The sequence below is a fragment of the Tubulanus polymorphus genome, chromosome 8 (genome assembly GCF_964204645.1).
Source record: "Tubulanus polymorphus chromosome 8, tnTubPoly1.2, whole genome shotgun sequence".
Lineage (NCBI taxonomy): Eukaryota > Metazoa > Nemertea > Palaeonemertea > Tubulaniformes > Tubulanidae > Tubulanus > Tubulanus polymorphus.
In genome coordinates this window covers 5,580,375-5,605,186 of record NC_134032.1, presented here as the reverse complement: position 1 = coordinate 5,605,186, position 24,812 = coordinate 5,580,375, and the positions used below count along the sequence as shown (strand labels likewise).

Here is a 24,812-nt window from a genome sequence, read left to right as displayed (position 1 = left end):
ATTTTTCATTTGTTCTGCTTATAACAGGGCTCCCAATCTTCCGACTTTAATTGGAATTCCGATTTTTATGGTCTCTGAGATCGATATAGATTTGATGTTAAAATAAAGGGGGTAGGGGGTTATGATCGGTTATGCCACTTGTGGTCACAAGTTCCGAAACAATCGACTTGCCGTGGCTAGACTGAGCGTATATCTAGAATATCGATACTGAACTGAAGTACAGTATTGTGGGTGGCCACGTGCTGACACGATATGAATAAGAAAATAGTGGAACGATATACGATAGCATTCATACATGCGCCTCACACAAGTGAACAGCGTCTATACATTACTGTGTGTTCGTGGTCTATTGATCAGTGCACAGGAGTAATGATCAGACTGACGCGCACGTTATGCATACATATCGTCGATCAAAACTATTCAATAAATCAATACCAATGGATCCAAAATGTCAAACTGATGTTAATTTTTGCTGGATTCGGGCCCCGAGAATTTCTCAGATGCCCGGAAATTACCTCAAATTTCAAAAATTTTCGAAGCGTCGTTTCGCACCTACGGCGCTCACGGGGACAGAATGAGGCCAAATTGATTTCCGATTTCTTTGGTAACTACTGTTGGGATCCCTGTTGTAATCTCTAATCTTGACTATCTAGACTGTAAATTAAGGAAAGTCCATATTAAGAATTTTGTTTCTCGTTTCGGATTTGTAACTGATGTTTCAGGTGGTATAATCTTATGCTTCATTTCCAGTTCTGCCATTCTCGTAACGCGCACCGGAAAAGGCGTGTCGACTGTAATGCCAAAACGCAAACGGATGTCTCCAAGTCCGCCTCGAGGTGCTACAGCGGGTGCGGTGAATACGCGAAGTCGCTGTAAGGCGTCACCCTCTACGGCCCTCGATGCAAAGAATCGGGCGTCGTCGAGACAAAGGTGGTCATCATGGCAGCTGCATGAGGACTTGCAGACGGATGGCCCAGAGCTGATTGAAATATCGGCATCGGCCAACGCACCCGATGAGGTCCGGATAAAAGAGGATGAGGTCACGGAGATATTAGTGAAAATGAGTGACGTACAAGAGATACCTAACGAGACCAGCAAGAGGTCAGAGAACACAGGAGTCGCTGGAGTTAAGCACACAGAGGTCGCTGGAAAACCAAATACAGGGATCACTGGAGTAACAGACATAGGGGTTGCTGGAAAACCAGCTCAAGGGGTTGTTGAATTGACAAATACAGGAAAATCAGACACTGAAAAAACAGATACTGATAGGGTAGCTGGCATAACAGACACAGGGATTGCAGGAAAGGTGGATACGGAAGCTGCTGGAAAATCAGTTTTAAAAGCTGCAGAAAAACTGAAGCAGACTCCCAAAGATGTCATGAGTAAATCAGAGGGAAGCAATGCGGCCACCAGGCAGTCATTTTTGAAAAGTGCATCTTCAGCGGTGTGGAATGCAAAGCAAAAAGCACCCCCTGTCGGTAGCACTTCGCCACGGAGGTGCGTCACCTTGCCGACAAACAGCGGCGGTGGGCCATCGCCGGTCAAGGTTGTCGTGGCGAAACCGACCAGTAATGCAGATGGACGTCAAGGTCAAGTGATGAAGGTTCACTCAACGACAGTTGGCGGGAAGGATACAAGCGCAAAGAAAGTTCTGGTTGTCAGCGCTGCAGATTATAATAAGATTCAATCAGCGAAACAACCACCACCTGTAATAACCGTAAGTAGGAAAAATATTTTTCAAAAAACTAAGTACAGTAAAACCTACATGATTTTTGGTCTCAAAAACTCGACTTATACCGGAAAATACGGTAGTCCTTAGGCAGTAAAATTAGGTTGATTGGTGACTACAATTATGAATGGACAGCTGTTATTGTTTTGGATTAATGCTGAATATTTGGGGGGGGGGGGGTAGTTATTCAAACTGCTGGTAGGTGGCGTGACACAAATATGTGCTATCTCTATTTAGTGAACACCTCTCTGTAGTGAACAATTTCTTTGGAACCCCAAGTGTTCACTATAGTGAGGTTATACTGTACTAAGGCTTTTTTAGATCACTATAGAGCACTTATTTTTCTGGAAAATTATGGGAGAAGGGAAAAACTTTCTCAAGCATTTTAACATGCGAGCAGGGCCGGCGGAACCATGGTGGCTTTGGCCGTGCCAAAAATTTTGCCGATAATGATTTTTTTTATGAAGTTTAAAAAGCCTCGGCTAGGACTGCTCATATCCCTGAAACGTATTTTGTGATCTCTCTGATCAGCGTAAAACAGTATGATCTGTAGCATTCATAAGCTAACTGACTCAATCAACCTGAATCATGATACCGGAAAACAATTGCCTCAAATAGCCCCAGAGCTTTGAAATACAACCATTTAAAAGAATTTCTCTGGGGGAAGTAGGCTACCCCAAACCCCTCGAGAAAACAGATGCATATTTGTGCGCGGTTGACACCTTGCACGGTGAGAATGTCAACTTGTTTCTGCCGGCCCTGGCAAGAAAACTGGGAAAAGTAGACATTGATTTTTAGCCCACTTGGGACTTAAATCCCTGTGGGCCATTGCGTTCACTTTTTGTCCGTCATCGGTCTGTCCGTCCGTCCAGTTATACTGGGGGGTATACTCAAGTCAGGTCATCCGTCGTCTGTCCGTGGACTCAATCTTGTCCGGAGATCTCCTAACCTACTGGCTCTCTCTTCATGTAACTTTACACATATGTTTGTCTGGATATGTAGTTGTACATGTGCGTTTTATCTTGTAATTGGAACCAATTTGTTTTCTTGGATGCTTAATACATGAAAAAGGTGATGTCAGATAAACTTCTAAATGAAGCAGATTTGATAATGAAAATGTGTTGCATGTAGTTGGTGGAAATGTGAAGCCCCTAGGCGAAATTCTAGTTTTTGGATGTTTTGAAGATGCTCAAAATGTAATGTCTTGATATTTGGTTTATACATCTATCTACCCTAGATACATCTCAAGCCCAAAGATTGGCCCATCAGAATCAAGATGGCCAACTGAATCGTTCGCCGAAATCACTTTTTACACATTTTTGAGGGAAATTTGGAAGACACTTTGATCAATCATCTTAATCTTGCATATATATATATATTTGAGGACTCCAAGGGCCCATCAGCATAAGAAAAATTGGGTCAATCGGACACAAGATAGCTGTCCTGTGACCATTTTTGTGGCACTGGCCTAAAATTTGAAGAACTTGAGAGCTTCTGAAGAAATGCCACAATTCAAATTTTATATGAGATAATTTATTAGAATGAAACCACAACATTGCTGTTGATTAACAGCCATCATTAGGTGGAATGACCAGAAAACAGATGTAACGTAGCATACAAACATACAGGACATAAACAAAAGCGATGTGTAAGAATTTTTATGTCCTGTAAGTTTGTATGCTACGTTACTTCTGTTACATACACATATGCATATTGCGTAACTACAATCAATTGCAAACTTGTAGCTCATGGCATATTCTATGATTGTGGTGAGTTTCAAGGTCATTGGTTTCAGTATATGGTCACAAGGGGGCATTGAATAGTAGAAAAACTTTGTATTTCAATATTAGATTGGTACCGAGGCATATTTTGTTTTACCTCAATAAATTGCAAGATTTTAACTCATGACACGTTCTATGATTGTGGTGAGTCTCAGGGTCATTGGTGTTTGTATATATGGTCACCAGGGGCATTGAATAGTACAATAACTTAGTATTTCCATATTATATTTGTACCTAGGCATATTTTGTTTCCACAATCAATTGCAAAGTTGTAGCTCATAACATGTTCTATGATTGTAGTAAGTTTCGTGGTATTTTTTTTTTTGCATATGGTCACCAGAGGGCATTGAATAGTAGGATAACTTAGTATTTCCATATAATATTGGTACCTAAGCATATTTTGTAACCACAATCAATAGAAAAGTTTTAGCTCTTGACATATTCTCCCATTATGGTGAGTTTCAAGGTGATTGGGTTTTGTATATGGTCACCAGGGGGCGTTGACTACTGAAACTGTTAGAATGTTGAGCATTTGAAACCACTTCCCAAGTGGGCATGGTGTCCATGGACCCCTAGTTGATATAATTTTTTCTTGTTTAATTTTCAATGAAATGAAGTTTTACATACCGGTATCCTATTCATGACAGATTTTTTACTTCACACCAGTTTGATGAGCCCCATGGACCATTGGCCCTTTATTTCATATTATATTGGTAGCTATGGATATTTTGTAACCACCATCATTTGCAAAGTTGAGGAGGGAGTTTCAAGGTCATTTGTTTTTACCTCGATGACGTCATTTTCGTGTCACCACTTATGACTTGTTGGTGGGAGTTCAGATGAAGATTTGTCAAACGAATAAATACTTTAATCTTATTAATGCAGAGTATGAAATTTCGCTTTTTTAACATATTTCCCTAAATTATTAGTTAGGCCTAATTTAACAGTTCCATATGAGGGCAAAGCTTTTAAATGATTAGACAGTCGGAGGTAGTTTATCAACTTTTTTAAACTATAGTGCTGCTATTTTTCCAATTAAATTGGTAGATTTCGATCGTATCTCATAAGTTAACACTTGTTGATGTGCATAGATAAGAATTATGACTACAAAATGAATGGCGGCGCCATGTTTAATCTGTGCGTCGATAGTGTAATTATAGGGTGGAATTATCATGATTGTATCCATACGAAGTTTATTAAAGGTTAGTGTCAACAAATGGTCCATTATAGTCCCTGTAACTAATGTGGAGAGACGCCCTTAACCAGGAAAACTGTGGTCTGTTTCGTGTTATAGTTGGCCTACGTGACTGACCTTGCTGCGTTCGCTGCCGGCGCGCCGCTGCAAAGTTATGAATAAAGTATTATATAACTGATTGTTAATGACATACAACAAATAAATCTTTAAAGAAAGGGACCTAGTGTCAGATATACTACTGAAAAATTCCGGGTTGATTCAACGCATAGTTTTTTCGTAGGGGGCAGAATTTCCATATGATATGCCTAGGCCTAGGTATATTTTGTTATCACAATCGATTGCAAAATTGTAGCTCGTGACATGTTCTATGATTGTGGTGAGTATCACAGTCATTGGTTCCATGGTTAACACCAGGGGTGTTGAGTATTGAAATTTTTAGATTATTGAGCATTTGCCTGGCATGGCATCCCTGGACTCCTAGTTCGTAATTTTTAGTATCTTCTGCATGAAATCTTGGATGGACTCCATATGAAAAATAAAATTGAGTCCTAGAACATCATTAAATGCGATTGTTATTGATAATATGAGATCGTGAATTGAATACAAATGATGGGAGAAATGAAAAAGACTTACTTTTCCAAATAATAAAAAAATTGAGACAGGAGTGCAAAACAAGATGTTGCTCTTTATTTTTGTTTAAAGAATTATGATGAAAACATCACTTAAGGAATAAAGGAATTGTTTTTTGAAAATAATTGAAACTAAAAACTTTTTCGATATTTCGATGCACGGGTGGCTTATCCACACTCAGTAAAGCCGGGTGTAGGTCGACCTTGCGACGCGACGTGATCGTCGCGTTGCGTCACAAGTCGGGGCGTAAGTCGGTTGCGACGCAATTGTCAGCGACTGTGTGCGACTAGTTGCTCCCAGTCGCAAGAGCGCGTAGATCGGTTGCGACGGTCGCGTCGCGTCGCAGAAAGTAGAACATGTGCGACTCATTGTGACTGGCATCGCTGGCAGTCGCAACCCGTCGCTGGCAGTCGCAAGGTAGCGTCGTTGCGACGCAATCGTCGCTGGCGTTTGCAGTGAGTCGCGTCGCAGTGAGTCGCAAGCCGTCGCAAGGCCGACCTACGCCTGGCTTAAGTAATTGAAGAAACCATATAGAAAACTTGAAACTTTTGCATTTTTGTTCCAACAGCCACAGCCTTCATCTGAAGTGAAGAGGCGACCTCGTCGAAAGATAAAGAATGAGCACCAGAAACCAAAATGGAACGTGATTCGTCGATCTGCTCCAGTTGAGGTGGAGGATATATTATGTGGCAAGGAGGAAAGTTCATGTGATGATGATGATGATGATGATGATGATGATGACGATTACGATGACGATGACGATGACGATGACGACGACGATGACGATTATCAAGTTCTGGACAAAGACATTGTGGCAAGTATCAATAAAGTTTTATCCCGAGTCGAGGTGATTCCTCGTGAGGAGGCAGCAAGTCTTATCAGGTCATCTGCTCTTCGCGCGTCGAATCTGATAAAGTCGTCAGCAGCAGCGGCAGCTGAGAAATTGAACGAGAAATCGACTACTCAGGCGAAAGAAGTTCAGATTGTTATTGAGCAGGTTGCGCCGGGAATCAGTGATCGTCTGTCTGGCTACGAGGTGCCAGCTGTGGTGAGTGAGGTGAAGAACGAAGATGTTCGGCCGAGTTTGTTCAGTCCTGTTTTGAAAGCGGCATTGATGAGCGTGAGTCCGGTTAAACTTACTCCTCGTAAGCCAGTCGTGGAAGAGGAACGGGAGGAGTGCTCAGAGCAGGCTGGAGAAGAGCATACGAAACAGAGACCATCATCAGGTGGGTCAGTCTAGCTTTTGGTTTTGGGCAAAATTTTGACTGTAGGGAGAGACTTTACTAAGTCGGAAAATGAACAAGAAAATTTTGGTTGACTCCGAGGAAAAACTGTTGATAAAAAGTGATGTTCACTAAGAGAGGTTTTACTCTATTGGATCAAATGTATTTGATTTTTTTTTTAGATATGGCCGTTGATTTGCAGGAATTACAAACTGACCAGTATGAATACAACGAGATAGAGAACTGCATCAAGCTAAAACAGGAGATCATACTGAAAGATATCGATGGCACGATTATAAAGCTGGTTGACGGCACGCAACAGGAGGAACAAGAGATTTACGGGTTATTGACGCCTGGTTCAAACCAAGATCAAACCGGTAGGAGCGCTATTACTGAAACGTTACTTATATTCAAGAATGTATTTTTGGATAAATCTATTATTTAATAGCCATTGATAAGTCAGTGTATAAAATCCCGTACTCAAAATTGGATATAGTTTTCTAGAGCCCAGTAATTTATTTTATGTTTCGACTATATCCTAATAATCAATTTTTGTTAAAATTCCCTCAACCCAGTGAGTGCCATGCAGGGCATTATTAGCGGGTTCGAGGTTCTTTTTTCTTTTTCCCAATGGGGAGAGACCAGAGAAGAACCTTTGAATAAGAAACTCTGTAGGCACCAGGATTCGAAGCCTGGATTGACGTGACTAGTGACCAGCGGCTTAAAACACTCAGCCACTGGACATCTCTAGAGTATTGTGATCTGTCGTTCATTTCCGTTTAGTTCTGAACACATTAGACATTCGCTAGGGATGAATACACAACTTTTCAACATTTAAGAATCACTCAGTTGGTGGCTAATTACAGAGACTTATTTATCGATCAGCCACATCTCAGGTCGTTATTTATAAACAAAAGTTTTATCTGGTTAATTAGCCACAAAAAGAATAATTTCGATGGCATATGCCCTTTAATCATATGTTCATCTAAATACCGGAAGTTGCATTAGAAGGAAGCTGTAATTGATTTATATGTGTGTTTGATATACGCGCGCAAAACTCGTTGAATTTGCAAACGCTGGTCGCGTTATGAGTTAAGTTTCTTCTAGGTTGTACCGTACATATGTGAAGGGGCTCTCTGATGCTGAATGCCTCGTTTATCCTGGGAACCGGCAAATCCAAAACAACCTTCGGGAATAGTATATATTACACAGTGCTTCATCTAGCCAAAAATAGAGGAGCGGTGCGCCCCGGCCGCGAAAATAGCCGCCCTTGTGCCCTTCAGATGTGTCCCATGTCCCCTTGTGCCCTCATCGCTTGCCGTAAGTCCGCCCTCCTGCCGTCGTCAGTCTCGAGTAATGAGTTGTTGCATTGTCCCCTAGTTTATCTCACTATTAACGAAGTTTATGCCGTTAATGGAGTGGGGAACTATCGATGGTAGAACCTTAAAAAGACGAGTTAAATACAAATATAGTTTTGACGTAGAGAGTTTGTTTATTTGATGACGTCCTGAGTCAGAATCTTATAATGTCATAATATTATGAATAAAATAGGTAACAAACACTTATTATAATATCCTCTTTGGGATTCCAAACTTCGAAATGAAAGAATCCAATAGCACACGAGCCGTTGTTAGCGCAGTCTGGTTCCACGTCGGAACAGCCAGGCGTATTTCGTGAAATGGTCGGTAATAACTAAAACATATGAACTAAAGTGGCCTGTTGTAGAGGAGTAGGAGCCTTATGGATAATACAACGCGAACAGCTCGATTCTTAAAGCCGAGGGAATGCTGCGGCTGTCCTGTTTAATTGTCGTCCGAACGCAGATGTATCCACCATCCTTGAGAGGATGACCTTACTTCTTGTGTCCGTAATCTTCCTGGAGGAGCGGGAGCTGTCTGTTTTATTCTGTGGTGGCATTGGCCACATCCGTCGTGTTTGTCCGAGCAGGAATGTAGATAACAGGTGTTTACCAGCCGGTAACGGTAGTTCGAGTGATAGAAATGGTCTTCCTAATAGAGATGATGGTCTCTATAGCGATGACCCAAAACAGAAAGTGAAGTATTAGAGAACAGCCCTCAAACGACTTTATCTTAATGGGTGGTTGGTAAAGCCATCATCTCAACAGTTTCTATGCTATTTCTTGCTATGCTTTAATTGACAGCGGGTTGCAAGTTTCCACAGTCTCGAAAAAGTTTGTCGAAGTCTATATGCTGGAAGTGCCCATACAACCCGTAGCCGATTTTTCTTGAGGTTACGACGGCGGATGGTGCGGTCTTGCCATATTGCGGTTATGTTGTTGCAGGCAGCAGGTTTGGATATGGAAGTCCCTATGCTTGTTGTTTAGAGTACCGACTACCATGAGAAGGTTCCTACTTTAATCGGCACCAATGTACTGGACCGGGTCAAGGAGATTTCGACCTTGTCCTCGGCCTGGGCTGCAGCAAACACTTTGCGTTGTAGCAACACTTCTGAGTCGGTTAAATTGACTAAGACAGTCACCGTGCCAGCCGCGGCTAAAATTACCATACATGAATTGGCTCGGATCAAAGGAGCGGAAGGCCTATATATGACCACTTCCGAGGGAAGTCAGATTCCTGGTAGCCTGTTGGTGGTGCCTACCACACAGGAAGCTGGTTCTGTAGTATGCAATTGAGTGGTAGCGTGGGTGCGGAACCCTTCTCGCCGTGATGTGTCGATTTAGGCTGGGGCGATTATTTACATACGCTAAGACTTTATAAATCTGTTCGAGATAACGTAGTACCTGAGGCTAAATCGAAACTTGAAGATTTGTTGTGGATGAAGGGATCCATTTTTGCAGTGAGCAATCTATACATGGGACGAACGAGTTTAATTGAACATAAGAATAACATGTCGGACCCTAATCCCTTCCATCAAAGGGGTGCCGGAGAATTCCTCCGGCGATGTTTAGCAAAGTAAGAGAACATCTGCATATGATGCTGGAAACAGAGGTGATACGCCTGTCCAATAGTGCTTTGCGTCACCGGTAGTTCTTGTCCAAAAGAAAAATGCAGAACTTTGGAGAAGAATGGAGGTTTTGTATAGACTACCGGGAGTTGAATAAGAGAACCATTCCTGACAGGTATAGCCTCCCTAAGATCGACGAGCAACTGGGTGCGCTAGCTGGTTCCACTTACTTTTCATGCCTTGATCTCAAGAGCTGTTATTGGCAAGTAAACATGGCACTGGAGCATCGTGAACGTACAGCTTTTACTGTTGGCCTGGGGTTTGGGTTCTTTGAACACAATGTAATGCCTTTTGGGTTAACGGGAGCACCAGCCACGTTCCAACGTCTTATGCAAGAATGTCTTGTTTACATAGACAATATAATTGTTATTAGTGACACCATTGATCAGCATATCGTACGTCTGTCTGACGTGTTTGGGAAGCTTAAATAGGCCATGCTTATGTTAAAGCCCTCAAAGTGTACTTTCTTTCGCAAGACTTTTGTACTTTGTTCTCTGCCTCGTATTATCGCCTGTTCGTGAAGGGTTTTTCGGCAATCGCAAAATCCTTAAATGACCTCTTGAAGGGTCTGACTAAATCTAGTAGGAACGAAGAGAAGATTCCTTGGAATGAAGTCCAACAGCAGGCTTTTGACCAATTAAAGCACTTTCTGAGCACAATAAAAGCACTTTCTGAGCACTTTCTCCTGTTTTGGCTCACGCTGATTATTAACTTCTGTTTGAGCTGCATACAGACGCTTCTCTGAACGGGCTTGGTGCGTGTTTGTACCAACGACAGGAAGGTAATCTAAGTCCTATCGCCTTCGCTTGTCAAGGTTTAAAGGATGGTGAGCGAAATTAACCAGTCCATAAACTTGAAATCCTCGCTCTCAAGTGGGCGGTTAGTGAAGTGTTCCATGATTATTCGTACAGCAACAAGTGCGTCGCTAATACTGACAGTAATCCATTAATGTACTTTTTATCTTCGGCGAAGTTGGATGCTGTGAGTCACAGGTGGCTCCAAGCGTTGTCCATTTATGATTTGTCGCCTGAATATCTGTCCAGAAAGTGGAACACTGATGCAGATGCATTGAGTCGCGGGTACACGTTTCACCATCGGTGGTAAAGATAATTTTCTTGTTCCCTTTTAGCAAAACCCGCAAACAGAGCTCCACCCTGCTCAAGGTTGGTAAAGCCATCATCTCAACAGTTTCTATGCTATTTCTTGCTATGCTTTAATTGACAGCGGGTTGCAAGTTTCCACAGTCTCGAAAAAGTTTGTCGAAGTCTATATGCTGGAAGTGCCCATACAACCCTTAGCCGATTTTTCTTGAGGTTACGACCGCGGATGGTGCGGTCTTCGGCGAAGTTGGATGCTGTGAGTCACAGGTGGCTCCAAGCGTTGTCCATTTATGATTTGTCGCCTGAATATCTGTCCAGAAAGTGGAACACTGATGCAGATGCATTGAGTCGCGGGTTCACGTTTCACCATCGGTGGTAAAGATAATTTTCTTGTTCCCTTTTAGCAAGACCCGCAAACAGAGCTCCACCCTGCTCAAGGTTGGTACTCTGTGCTTGCGAATTGAAAAATGCCATCGCCTGGCTCGCCACCCATCTGGAAGGAAGCAGGACATAAAACCCATCTACCGCTGAGCCATGGACAGCTGAACCAGGAAAACTCTGGAAAGCCACCCTTATATCATTCGCTGTATAATGGGATCCTATCCCCGAAATAACAATAACCCTCTCGTGAAATGCCATATTCAAGTACTGTATAAGCATCGATACCACAAAAATAATATCGGTACCAAACATACAAAAGCAACAAACTGTGTCCAATAACCAGAACTATTACACAAAAATTAGCACTGGACAATTGATTCTTCAGTTTACAAGCAAAATAAAAGAAATTCGCCTTTAACAACAAGATGCACATCAATGCGAACAGACAACATTCAATGCATTATAATAAACACATAAGCAAGCGGGAAAAAAAACCGTAAAAAAATTAATAAGTTAATAATAGATGGGTGAATAAAAAGTAAAAGAATGAACGAATATTTAATGTTCCGATTGCTAGCTATCTAGCACAAAAAACAAGCATTCAGCCAAATCTCAGCCACCGCTCCGCTCAGGGATGAGAATTCCCCGCGGTTCCGCGGTTTCCCGCGGATTTCGGTATTGAAAAATACCAATTTTCCAAATAGTCCAAAAATGATGTAAAAGTATGGGGGGGGGATGATCTCACTCAATTGGTCCGGCGCGATCGGTAATCAGGTGAACCGTAAAAGCGTTCAGTGCCTGTTTTACTCATCGTCACGTAAAAGTATCGTATTTCAATGCATATTCATTGCAACACGGTGATTTTGTATCTACATTTGTACTACGATCTTAATGAGTGTGTATGTATTTTATCGATCGGTTGCCGAACCGCGCGTGCGGTAACAGTAGTAATGTATATAGGCCTACTTACTGTTGCCGCGCGTGTGTGGCGAACGTCTTCAGATATTATACACTACTGGGTGATGATTTTTAGTGAGCATTCATCGGCGCATATTTACTGCAATAATTCAGGGCTCGATCCATATTGCATGAGATGTTGAATGTCATCGAATGAGGATGTACCACATTGGAACTAGCCATTACCTTCCAAAATATAATAGTCGTTCATGGGTTCAAGATCGCTCTAAGTGCTCGGAAAACGCATTTAATTTCTAAAATTTTCTTGGGGGAGGGCCACCAAACCTCCAGAAATAGCTTCGCGCCTACGGCGCTCGCTAGTGCTGACGGCTATGCCGTCAACTTGTTCGCGTGTGTAACTCAAGAAAAAAAAACCCGCGGATTTTACAGGTCGGCGTTCTCATCCCTGCCAGCTATTTCCACAATCAAGCGAACAAAAAGCAAAATTAATCTGAAATCACACTGAAACCCAGTGCAGAATTGAAGAAAACAAACCATCAACTGAATAAGCCTGAACTGGTAAATATGCCGCGTCTTTTACATCTGTATGTGAAACTTGGTGTAAAGATTGAAGTTTCCTTGCAGAATATGCATGTTGTATATTAAAAATGATCGTGGGATAATATTAAAAAAACTGAATTTAAGAGTTTTCACCTGTCATGCCAGTTTACGCACTTCTCCGTCGACCTGACAAAAGAGCCAGAAATGATTAGAATTCGCGCAAATATTGGCTTTTCAGGGCACAAGAACTACGGAAATGCACTCGGCGAGGATTTGAATGCGACCAAAAGATCCTATTGTGACCGCGTCAATATCAACTGATTTAAATTTCGACCAAATTTTCGCACGTATAATCCACGTATCTTACGTATACCTATATAGGTGTGTGGTGATGACCTATTGTATCCCAGCGAGGGTGCCAAATGTGAAGGGGCTCTGATGCTGATGCGTCGTTTATCCTGGGTCACTCTAACAACCGAAAAATCCAAAAACAACCTGCGGGAATAGTATATAGTACAACATTTATTTTTACAACAGAGTGGTTGCCCGAAAGGCGACCGCCAACAAACTAACATCATTCCCGCCAAAACTTTAAACTGTATACAGTCCCATGAAGGTGGTAGCACCGAACGGAGGCTATGAAATGAATTTGCCGAATAATCAGCCCGGCAACACATATTAAAGAAAAAAAAAGTCTTGGTGTTGTCTATTTTTGTAGGTGAAGGTTTCCAGTGCGATCACTGTGGCATGAAATTCAAGTCAAATCATTATTTACTGGAACATATCAGACAGCGACATCAGAGGGATTTAAATCTGAATTGTTTATTGTGTGACCGTGTGTTCAAACAGTTACTCAACTTCAATGCTCACATGAAATGTAAGTGATTCGAAGAATAGAAAGGAATGTTTGTTTCCCCCCCTCCCCCCGTACCACTTTAAAACGCCTGCTGGGATGAAAATTGTTGAAAAACGTCCGTACTCCAAGTAAAAAGCCTTCAATTAGAATGCATTATCATTGAATTTGATAAACACATATTACAGTGTTTATAAACTTATTAAAATTTATTGAAATTTATTTTTATTAAAACACTGAACATAATTTTCGTTTGTATTCTTTCCGTCTTTCGTGAAATCCTGATAATGTTTTCCCCTTTGAATGTGAGGCTTATGACTTTTGAAAACAAAACCTTACCCTGGCTTGCGTTTTTCAAAGCCGTGTTAAGTTATCCCTGTGATAAGGCTAACCCGATGTTAAATTTCACAATCCCGGTGATTGTTTTCACAGGAATAAATTCTCATTTTTAGCCCACTTGGGACTTTAGTCCCAGCAGGCTATTGCGTTCACTTTTCGTACGTCGTCCGTCCGTTCGTCCGTCCATCAGTAGACGGAATCCAGTTATTTTGGGAAGTTTTAAAGACTCTCCAATGTAATGTCGTGATATTTGGGTTACACATGTATCTACCCTAGACACATCTTCGGCCCAAAAACTGGCCCTGTCAGAATTAAGATGGCCGACTGGCAGCCATTGTTGTTCTCCAAAATCAGCACTTTTAACACATTTTTGAAATTTTGGGAAATTTTGAAGATGCATTTATCAATTACCTTGATCTTTCGTATTTATTTGAATCGCCGATCAGCACAACAAAAATTGGGTCGATCGGACTCAAGATGGCCGTCCTATGACCTTATTAGTGCCTTAAAATGTCAATATCCTTTGGAAAGGGATGTTTTTTTACCTGGGACAGGTATTTTTGATCGGCCAATTATGATGCAATTGGCGGCCACTTGGTGTCATCAGTACTCATTCGTAGGTGGGAAAAAGTTTTTCAACATTATATTGATACCTAAGCATATTTTGTTACCACAATGAATTAGAAAAGTGTAGCTTATAATGTGTTCTATGATTGTAATGAGTTTTAAGGTCATTGGTTGTTGTATATGGCCACCAGGGGGCATTGAATAATACAATATCTTAGTATTTCTATATTATATTTGTACCAATGCATAATTTGTTACCACAATCAATTGCAAAGTTGTAGCTCATGACATCGTCTATGACTGTTATGAGTTTTAAGGACATTAGTTATTCTATATGGTCACCAGGGGGCACTGAATAGTATAATAACTTAGTATTTCCTCATTATATTGGTACCTAGTCATATCTTGTTACCATGATCAATTGCAGTTGTAGTTCATTACATTTTCTATGATTGTGGTGAGTTTCAAGATCATTGGGTTTTGAATATGGTCACCAGGGGCGCTGGATAGTAGAATAACTTTGTATTTCCATATTAAATTGGTAACGAGGCATATTTTGTTATCACAATCAATTACAAAATGGTAGCTGCTGACATATTCTATGATTGTGGTGAGTTTCAAGGTCATTGGTTTTTGTATATGGTCACCAGGAGGCGTTGAATATTGAAATTGTTAGATAATTGAGCATTTGAAACCACTTCCCAAGTGGGCATGGTATCCCTGGACCCCTAGCTCAATGCTTTGATCAGACCCCATGCAATTATTGCAATGAAAAAAAAGGATATTTTGTTTCTAGGGCCTGTGTCACTCTACAAAACGACATTTTACAAGTCACAACTAATACATTTTCATGACATTTTGACGATTTATCCTGGTGATAGCGTTGCTACCACCACATTGAGGGTGTGTTAACTTTATCCTGATTTCATCCCGCTGATAACACAGGTTTCAAAAACGCACTATCCCAGTGATGGAAATATTAAACACTGGGATAGCGATTTACCACCGGGTAAAGGCTTATCACCGCTTTGAAAAATGTAGCCCTGAATATCTTTCGAAAGCCTTAACCCGAAGGCATTAAGTTGAAAACCCATTACTAGTAATGAATAAAGACAAGAACATGCCAATATTAGAATAGGCTGGTAGTTAATAGAGTAGATACTAAGATTAAAACCAACTATATACAAATTTAAGATATGAAAAAACAAAATGTATTCATTCAATGAAGAATTATAAGACACGATGTTACGGACTCTCATCCTTACATTAGCAGAGAGAGAGTTCATAATATGTCTTTTCTTTTATGATTTCAATAAAAAAAGTTTGTTCATAATCTTTTGAATTCACATATACGAGTAGTGGCTCTTTAATCATATCATCAAAAATACATCATCCATCGAATACATAAAGAAGATTTTATGTATTTTTGATATCATCTATTCTCCATAGGCCTATCTTAATGTAGGGGCTATTCAACTGCTTATCAATGTATTTAACGTCCGTTCTATCCATATTTTCATAGCAATTCATTCGATGGATCCTGAGTTTGAATGTACACTGTGTGACGAACTCTATTTCACCGAGGAACATTTACTACTGCATAAACAGATTGACCACATGCCTCATCACTGTGCATACTGCGATAAGAATTTACTGCACTATGATGCTGCGATGCGTAAGAACCACATGGTTCTGCATACTCACCCCGAGTCAGTTCAATGTGATGAATGCGAAAGAGTGTTTCTATCCGTCAGGTTTGTATCTGTTTAGATAGATACATTTTGGGGATATCTCCTTTGAACACGCACATCTTAATACTTGTGAAATTATGCTGTCTAAATGAATCATTTTCAGTTGTCAAATTTCTGGACTGGGTTGCTTAGAAGGCAATCTTTTCTAACTCCCATATCCTGGCACCGTAAATGAAAATGGAGGCCTTTTCAACTGCAGTAAACTAATGTCTAGATTCTATTAGGTTAGGGTTTAGGGTCTAAAAGGTTTTTTCTCATGCTGGGTCAGCAGTGGAAAGCTTTCAGCGTGACGGAAAACCCCGTAGGCCAAAGCTGGCTTGAAACCACTCATAAAACTGAGCCTTTTTATCACACCGGGTGGCCACTGAATGGGAAAACCTTGAAAACTCTGGCAATAAGAAAAATCTAGAAAGAAATCAGGGAATACTCCGGGAGTTTGAAACAACTGGAAAACTCTGGGAATTCAGATATGCTAATGACAATGCATTTCTTAACCCTTTCTCACTTTCATACGTAATAAAACATCCGATTTTTATTTTCCGTTCATACTTCCATATGTGATATTACGTACCTACACAGGGAAGCGAGGTTTTCGGTAGTATAGTGTCATATCTACCTCGCGCAATGTTTTAAGGTCGACTGAGTTTATGAGATCGACTGTTTTTCATTTCTTTTTGAGTTTATGAGTAGATTTTTTGTCAAAATAATGTCGAAAAGAACTGTTTACCAAATGCGGAATGATTCTACGTCTTTTGGGACAATTCTTCTAGTGATGACGATCAGGCTAGAAGCAGTGACGATGATGGTTTTTCTGATAAAAATATGTTATTTGATGTTATTAGTTAAATGTAAAACTTTCAGCTTGTGAAATAAATGAATTCATACATTCTAAATAAACATTTTCAAATATAGGAGTATTTTGTGTTAAAATTTTGATATTTTTACTTGGTTTCCATAGAAACCCAGATGAGTTTATGCCAACATAAAAAGGCTGAACCAAACATTCCGAGATGCATCTTGTAATTATCTACCAGAAAAAAATAGATACTTTTATGGGACTATCTCTTCAAAGTTTCTTCAAGACAATAGGAATCACAAAGGGGTCATTGTAAAAACAAAATTTGAGTGAGAAAGGGTTAAATCTATCAGAAATCATGAAAAATGAATTAGCGCAGGCACTTGAATATGGGCTTTGATATTGAATAAATATCTAATATTTTACCAGCGATATGTTATTCCTACTTCGATAATCCGCCATGTTTTGTAATCATGCAATGCGTGCCCATCGTTTACTATACTATACAGAAAGGCAGGAAACCCTCCTGGTGGGGCATGAGTGTTCTGTCAGAAATACCCAAATGCCTCTTCCGGATTGCTGTGACGTCAGCTGTCCTGATAATTGCAGGTAGATTTAAGCATTACAGAGATAAGAGCGTTTCCTGCCTTTCTGTATAGTATAGATAGAGAGGGGTGTGCATTTGATCATGGGTAAAACAGTTGCATCATCGCGATCCCGGTGGAGTTTTTATCGTACATTACGATAAATTTTATCATTTTTAACACACCAACAAGGTCAAAGCCCATATTCAAACCAAAAAGTTTCTCCATTCAACTACAGCAGATTCACTTAGGTAATAAAAAATCAGGGGGAGAAAACTCAGGGAATTTGCAAATGGGCAGAAAGTGGCCACCTTGTCACTGTAGGATTGACTGGATTTTTCAGGGGTTTATCGAAACACAAGGAGAGCCTGTGGTTGTGCGCGAAGATGAAACTAAAGGCACAGGGTCAACTTTTAGAGAGCAGTCCATTGGAAACACAAAGGACTCCTAAACGACAATGTAAGGAACCCGTTAGGGCTGAAATTGATGTGAAAAGTTGTGAAAATGTGAAAAAAATCAAGAAAAAATCCTTAAGATATTTAGCTGCGGAGAAATGTGGAAAAAGCAGATTGTAAAGATGTGAATTCATTGCCAATGGAGCCACTTTTTCAAAAGGTTATTCAAAAACTTAGGCTAGGCAGACTCCCATCCCTGAAAACGTGTTTGTTATGAACTATGAAACAGCTGCGTCTTATACATTATGATCCATAACACCAACCTGAATCATAATACCGGGAAAATATGTTCTCAAATTGCCCCAGAGCCTTCAAAATGCAACCATTAAAAAAAAGCCTCACCCCGTTGGATATGAGCTCAGCCAATGTCATCTTGCTTCCACCAGCCCTGGGATTCCAGAGTTCATTGATTTGACCCCTATGTCTTAAAAAAAAGCCTCACCCCGTTGGATATGAGCTCAGCCAATGTCATCTTGCTTCCACCAGCCCTGGGATTCCAGAGTTCATTGATTTGACCCCTATGTCTTAATTAAGGTCATGGATGAAAATAATGCGGAATAGCCTAAATCTGACTTATCCAAATTCTTTTTTTTTGGCAGATGAAATGAATGAAGATGAATTTGACACGATGGATGTGGAGGCAATCAAACAACAAATCATAGACGGTAAATCTTTTTGTGTCGAGTAGAGGGGCTCCATTAGTGAAAACCAAATAGAAACATGAAAACTGTGAAATTCTCATAAGGACGTTGTTTTCGCAAGGTTAGAGGCATATGAGTGGGCTCGGTTATTAAGACTTCAAACCGTAAAAAATTTCAAAACATAGGACAAATAGTGCAATACAGCCTATAATTCTACATTGATTTTCATGAAATTTAATGGATGGATTTAAAACTGCTTACCCGGGGAAACGCCACATTCTACGTTATTTTGTTTTACAGATCCGTCAACGTCATTCTCTAGAAATAAAAGAAATTGAAATTGAATATTGAATATGCTTTAACTGTTTAAACCACTTGGCGCTTTAGCTCTAGCGGGCTACTGTGTTCACTTTTTGCCCTTCATGCGTCCGTAGACGCAAGAATGGATTGTCTTGATATTTAGTTTACACATGCATCTATCTCAAACACATATTCAGCCCAAAAACTAGACCGGTCAGATTTAATATGGCCGACCAATGGCTATTTTGGTTCGTCAAAGTCCGTACATATTGCACATTTTTGAAGTTTTCAAGGGAAATTTTGAAACCATTCAATCAATTACCTTGATTTTTCTCATATGTTTGTAACCCCCTTATGGTACATCAGCATGAGAAAAATTGGGTCGATCAGGCACTGGATACCTTTTATGTGCCCAAAAAGGTGATTTTTGCCCTCAATTCCAAGACCAATATTTTCTGGCTAACAAGCCGATTTTCTAGCCTTAGGTTTTTACCCCAAAATCATGATCGGCTGATTGGACGGTACGATCTGACGTAAATAATTACTTCCCAAACCATGTCGCCTAATGCTCCTGAAGATCATCAAATTCAATAAGAGTGTTCCATATTTTTTTGAGGTCACTATTTACTACCAATAATCTATTTAGAACTATTTTGTTACTTTGTTTCTTTCATCACCACAGCGGCAATCTAATACTGCGCAACGCTAGTACATTTGTATATATGCGCGCCAGCAGTCAGCCGTGTGTTTGCGAATGTAGGTTTCAATATACGACTCTGTGTGTTAGTAATCACCTGAGCGAGTCTATATATAGCACAGTGACTCGGTGATGATAGTATACACAGCACTCACACATCGGCAGGCGCGTATTGTCAGCCTCATACGTCGTCAATTAAGACAAACTTATTGACAAATCAGTGAATTAAAATCTCGTGATGAGGGGCCTCGGCTTATTATATAGTAAGTCAAGGAATTTCTTTCCTTTAAAAAGTCGGGGAATAATCAGGTAAATTTAAGATGGTAGATGGTATACATAATCAGTTTCCCATTAGGTTTACCTTTGTTAGCGATATTGGAGTTGGCATTGAGCCAATTATGTAAAATTGCTGTACATTGTTTTATGTGAGCATTTGTTTCATTGGTTTTTGGCCAAAAAGATGTATAATTGATGTGATTGAAGACATGCAAAACCTCCGTCAATGACATTTTCAGCTTTGTTGAAATTCTCCAAAAATTCTTAGCTCTTGCATATAAAATTGCAATGACATTGCTTAGGGGCATCATCTCTACAAGCAAATGTGATTGGCTGTTTTTGGGGTATACAGGAAATTCTGGGAATTCCGGCACTACAAACATAATTATGGGAAAGTCATAATATGGCAAATGTTTTATTGCACCAGGTACCGTACTCATGCAGATTCCAAATGCTCAGCTTGTCACAATAATTCTACCGTTGGTATTGTTGTTTCATTTAATACCCGGTGCTTGTTTTGATTGACCATTGAAGTGTAAGCGAATATTCACTTATGACTTTCACCCGCATCGGAGTGCTAATCGGTAAACTGTTGCACACACACGCTCGTACAGTATACACGATTACATAATGATACTGTAACGCTGCTTGCTGGTGCGCGTATGAATGCAGTGTTAAAGTGGCGTTAAAAGAAAGCACATTTGACATGAAAATACGCTTATCATGAATAATCATTTAAACTATTATAGCAGAAGATGAGCACTGTTTTCTGTTTGGTAGAATTTGTGTTAAATTGTGTTAAATTGTGATTTCTCGTGACCGGAAAATACTAAGCAACAATCTATTGTCTTGCTTGGTGTATAGGTCAAGGTCAATATCTAAGTCCAAGGTTAAAATCTTAAAATCCAGGGTTTACCTCTGATTGGTTATATGATATGAATTTTATTCAATTATTTTTCATAGTGTGAAAAATATCTTATCAAAATGTGAAATAGTTTCCCTACCTTACTGTACCCTACCAAATTTTGGACTGTAACCAGATGTATATTTTGGCCTTATTTGACTACAAGATAAGTATTTGAAAAAGATAAAATACAATATGAACTAGAGCTTTAAACTCTAGAAATTAAAACGATATTTCATAAGCTCCAAACAAGCTCCAGTTTTCAAGGTAAACCACTGCCTATGGGCATATGTCACTGCGTTGGATTGAATTCCTAGCAGATCAAGCTGTGAAAACAATTTACATGTCTGGAGGGAAGTCAGGGGAAAGCGAATCATTTAAAAGTGGCCACCCTGTTCAAAATAAAGAACATACTTATCCACATTGCCTCCCTCCACCCAGGAGAAAATGGGTTCATAGCCTGATAGATGACTCCTGAGCACTGAGTAGTTGCTTGGATGTTATTTCTCCCCAAGGAAGGAGATGACTGATTGATACCTAGTTGAAGTTGAAATTAAATTACTATTGCTTTTAAAAGTGTACCTGTCTGTCTATTTAACACCGTCCGTAAACAATATTTCTACCATATTTTTCCTTACACTCAGAAATGGATGACAAAAACGTGCCGAAATTCTACCGCAATGTTGAGGGCAACTTCGTATGCAAATACTGCCATCAGAAATTCACGGCGAAACACAACCTGCTGGCGCATATAAACCGCAGTCACACAGGCAATTTGAAATATGCATGTTCGCTGTGCCGTAAAGCGTATGCGCGCCGTGACATGCTTAACACACATCTTGAAACGAAACATCAACTGACGCGGCCTCATATCTGTACGCACGGCGGCTGCAGCAGACGCTTTTATACAATAGATGAGTTAGACGAACATAAACTGGTAATTTAAGATTCACCCTATGATGTCGATTTCCCTATGATGTAATTAATTTCCATATAGACCCTTGTCTAGAGAGATAGATGGCTTATCCTAGTTGATCCCCTTATCAACCCCAGGTTAACCCTTTGTAAATCCTCCTATGATATTTTAAATCCCCTATAGACCCTTTCAGGAAAGATGGCTGCCTTCATGAATCCCTCTATCATCAGAAAATGACCGATCTTTTAAAGTTCAGACCCTTCTTTTAAAGTTGAATTAATCAAGTTGACTTGAAGCTAATGAATTTGAACGTTGTAGGTTCATTCGGAAGTTGAGAAATGTCCGGTTTGCGAGAAAGATTTGACGCATATGACGAGTTACCTGCGTAAACAACACCTTTCATACTGCGAAGGCAACAGGAATTATCAGTGTTTCAAATGCAACAAACTGTTCGGATTTCAACGCAGTTACCAGCGTCACGTCGCGATGCATTGTCCATTCAGGGAGGACTGCGAACTGGAAAACCAACCAGAAGGTACGATCCCAAGAAAAATAAATCACCAGTCAGATTGATTGAAAACAAAATGTGAAAAAAGGGGGGAAATTTATGAAAAATCATCAAAATGTGTTTGAAAAGTTTGAAAAAAGCGTCTCGAAATATTTTGATCCCTATGTTGGAAACCCGCAATAATTTGAGCAAAAAGATAGAAAGTTCTTGAAAAAATGAGTAGCGCTTCAGCCATAAACTATTAGCCATCATCAGGCGTACTGATGATGGCTTTCAATTAAACTCTCAAATCTGCCTTAGTGAGTTCCTCATTAAGTAAACATGGAAATTTGGATTTGGTCCTGGAAAGGTGCTGAAAATCGTACACGCTGCGTATCAGCTATCGGTAGGTGAACTTGAATCAACTATCGAAAATGGAGGTCATCAGCCATGAAATATATCCGTCAGGGCAAATGGGCAAATATCTTGAATATTCTTGTTAGCATGATACAGCCTATAATTATACCCCCGCAACAAAGTCAGCAGCCAGGTCGTTCAGTGTCTGTCGTCCGTCCATGGACACAATCTTGTCCAGAGGTCTCCATAACTACTGGCTCTCTCTTGCTCCTTAACACATATGTTTGTCTGAATTTGTAGTTGTGCATGTGCATTTTATTTTGTTATTGGATCCAAGATGACCAACTGGCAGCCATATTTGTTTTCTTGGATGCTTAATACATGAAAAAAATTGATGTCATATAAACTTCTAAATGAAGCAGATTTGAATATCTGATGGATATCCATGAAACTTGATGTGAGAGTGATGACAGGTTTATCTGTCTTCGACCTTGAATTCTTATTAAGCAGGGGAGGGTATTGCAAGGGGTGCTTAAGGCTGCGAGGCGTAATTCCAGCTCTTGATGGATGAAGCTCGGTGTGAGGATTGGGTCGGATGAGATGTCCTGCCCTATTGAAAATAGAGGTTAGCAGCCATCAATTTCTTGTAAACATACAGCCTGCAATATCTGATGCATATCCATGAAACTTGATGTGAGAGTAAAGACAGGATTACCTGCATTCTTCTTTTACTAACTAACTAAGTCAATGAATAATATAAGTATACTGCTGTTTATGTTTGTTACCTGTCTTCAATTTCTTGCCTCTACTATTTACTTACACCGTGGAGACATATGTGGTCTTGCCACATTCTAGTTTTGTTTCAACTTTCTAACCCTTCCTACCCAGGGTTTCCATGATCATTATAAGAAATTTTGCAGTATTATTCGGAAATTGTACATGCCTGTATCCATGGCAAGATAAACACTGCTGGTGCGAAGCCCAATTGGGGGAAATTTTGGAAATTGGGTGCCATTTTCAATGCATGTTTTGTAAGTATATCAAGTGGTCTACGCTATAATTACTATGTATTATTACCCCTGTGAAGCTGGCTCCCGGTTCCCGGTTCCATATTCGGCTCCCGATTCAAAATGCTTTTGAACCGGGAGCCGAATCGGGAGCCGGCTACTGGTTCAGCTCCCGATTCAAAATGCTTTTGAACCGGCTACTGGTTCCCGGTTCAAAACCATTTTGAGTCGGGAGCCGAACCTTGAACCGGGAACCGGTAGCCGGCTACTGGTTCGGCTCCCGATTCAAAATGTGAAGCTGGCTACTTATTCGATTCGACTCTATTGCGGACAGCAGGTAAACATAATTACGTAACTATGTCTGCTGAAATGAGTGCAACCTGACCTCGGCCACCAGGCTAATCGAGACGTCTGAATTAACAACACGCGTGTGACTTCAATACACAGTTACTATGCAACTATATTCTATACTATAAGCGGCTAAGCCATAGCGTATTAACTTTGTAGCGCGTAATCTCCGTTCGTGTGGCTTCGAATACGCGTTGAGTGGTATGGATTGAAAGAGGATGGTCTGATCTGTGTTTACGAATAGATTTCGTGCCGATACGATAAAGTTTAGGTAGACTTTTCTACTATTAAGTTTGGACTTTCCGCGTGACGTCATTGTGCGCGATGATGAAAACAAACATTTGCGCGATGTGAGCGTCAGCTGTTGCTCGTTGACTACAGAGACGCCGGTGACCTAATTTCATTTTGTCTGCCTACAGAGACGCGGATGACGTCAATTCTGGGGAATGTAATAGTGGAGAATACTGCGATGTGAGGATCATCGGTCTGATACAAGAAAGATGTACTGCATGATTTGTTACATTGCATGATTTGTTGTTCTTCTGCCTCGGGTTAGTTAATTGGTTTACCTTTGTCAGCGATATGAAGTTGGCTATTGAAATGTGTATTGAAATATTGTCAACATATTTGAAAATCATTTTCAATCGTGAGCCGAATCGGGAACCGGGAACCGGCTCCCGGTTCCTGGTCTTTTTCCTATGGAATTTGATAGATAGGAAAATATTAAGTTTAATAGAATATTGAAGTGATTGTTTTTTCATCTTTGACAATGGATTTACCCTGCATGAAGGGTGATTTATACGGCGGGCAGAAAGCGTCTGTTTATTTTATATCTTACAATTTCATGGGCTTGCAGATATTGTTTACTTGGGGATTCGTTAACCCTTTCAGTGCTGACTAATTAATACCCTATAGCTTGGGAACAATCGATGGTTTATTGATTAAAGGATTAAAGAGGCGAATAACATATGAAGAAGTCGATTCGGTGACGAGAAAAACGACCGAGCAATACACACGTTCTTAAACCAAGTTATGTTATTAATAGACGCAGC

At 40.3% G+C, this 24,812-nt stretch overlaps 1 protein-coding gene across 2 annotated transcripts in view; it reads left to right on the top strand.

The window, feature by feature from the left end:
- Nucleotides 1-24,812, top strand: part of LOC141909639 (uncharacterized) — a 49,976-nt gene that overhangs the window by 19,036 nt on the left and 6,128 nt on the right. For both annotated transcript variants that reach the window (XM_074800174.1, XM_074800173.1), the window contains 9 exons: nt 751-1,717; nt 5,904-6,561; nt 6,741-6,935; nt 13,201-13,359; nt 15,764-15,995; nt 17,716-17,831; nt 18,427-18,492; nt 21,290-21,582; nt 21,880-22,096. In XM_074800174.1, the coding sequence (XP_074656275.1) occupies nt 751-1,717; nt 5,904-6,561; nt 6,741-6,935; nt 13,201-13,359; nt 15,764-15,995; nt 17,716-17,831; nt 18,427-18,492; nt 21,290-21,582; nt 21,880-22,096 (2,903 nt within the window). The remainder of the gene's footprint in view (nt 1-750; nt 1,718-5,903; nt 6,562-6,740; nt 6,936-13,200; nt 13,360-15,763; nt 15,996-17,715; nt 17,832-18,426; nt 18,493-21,289; nt 21,583-21,879; nt 22,097-24,812) is intronic.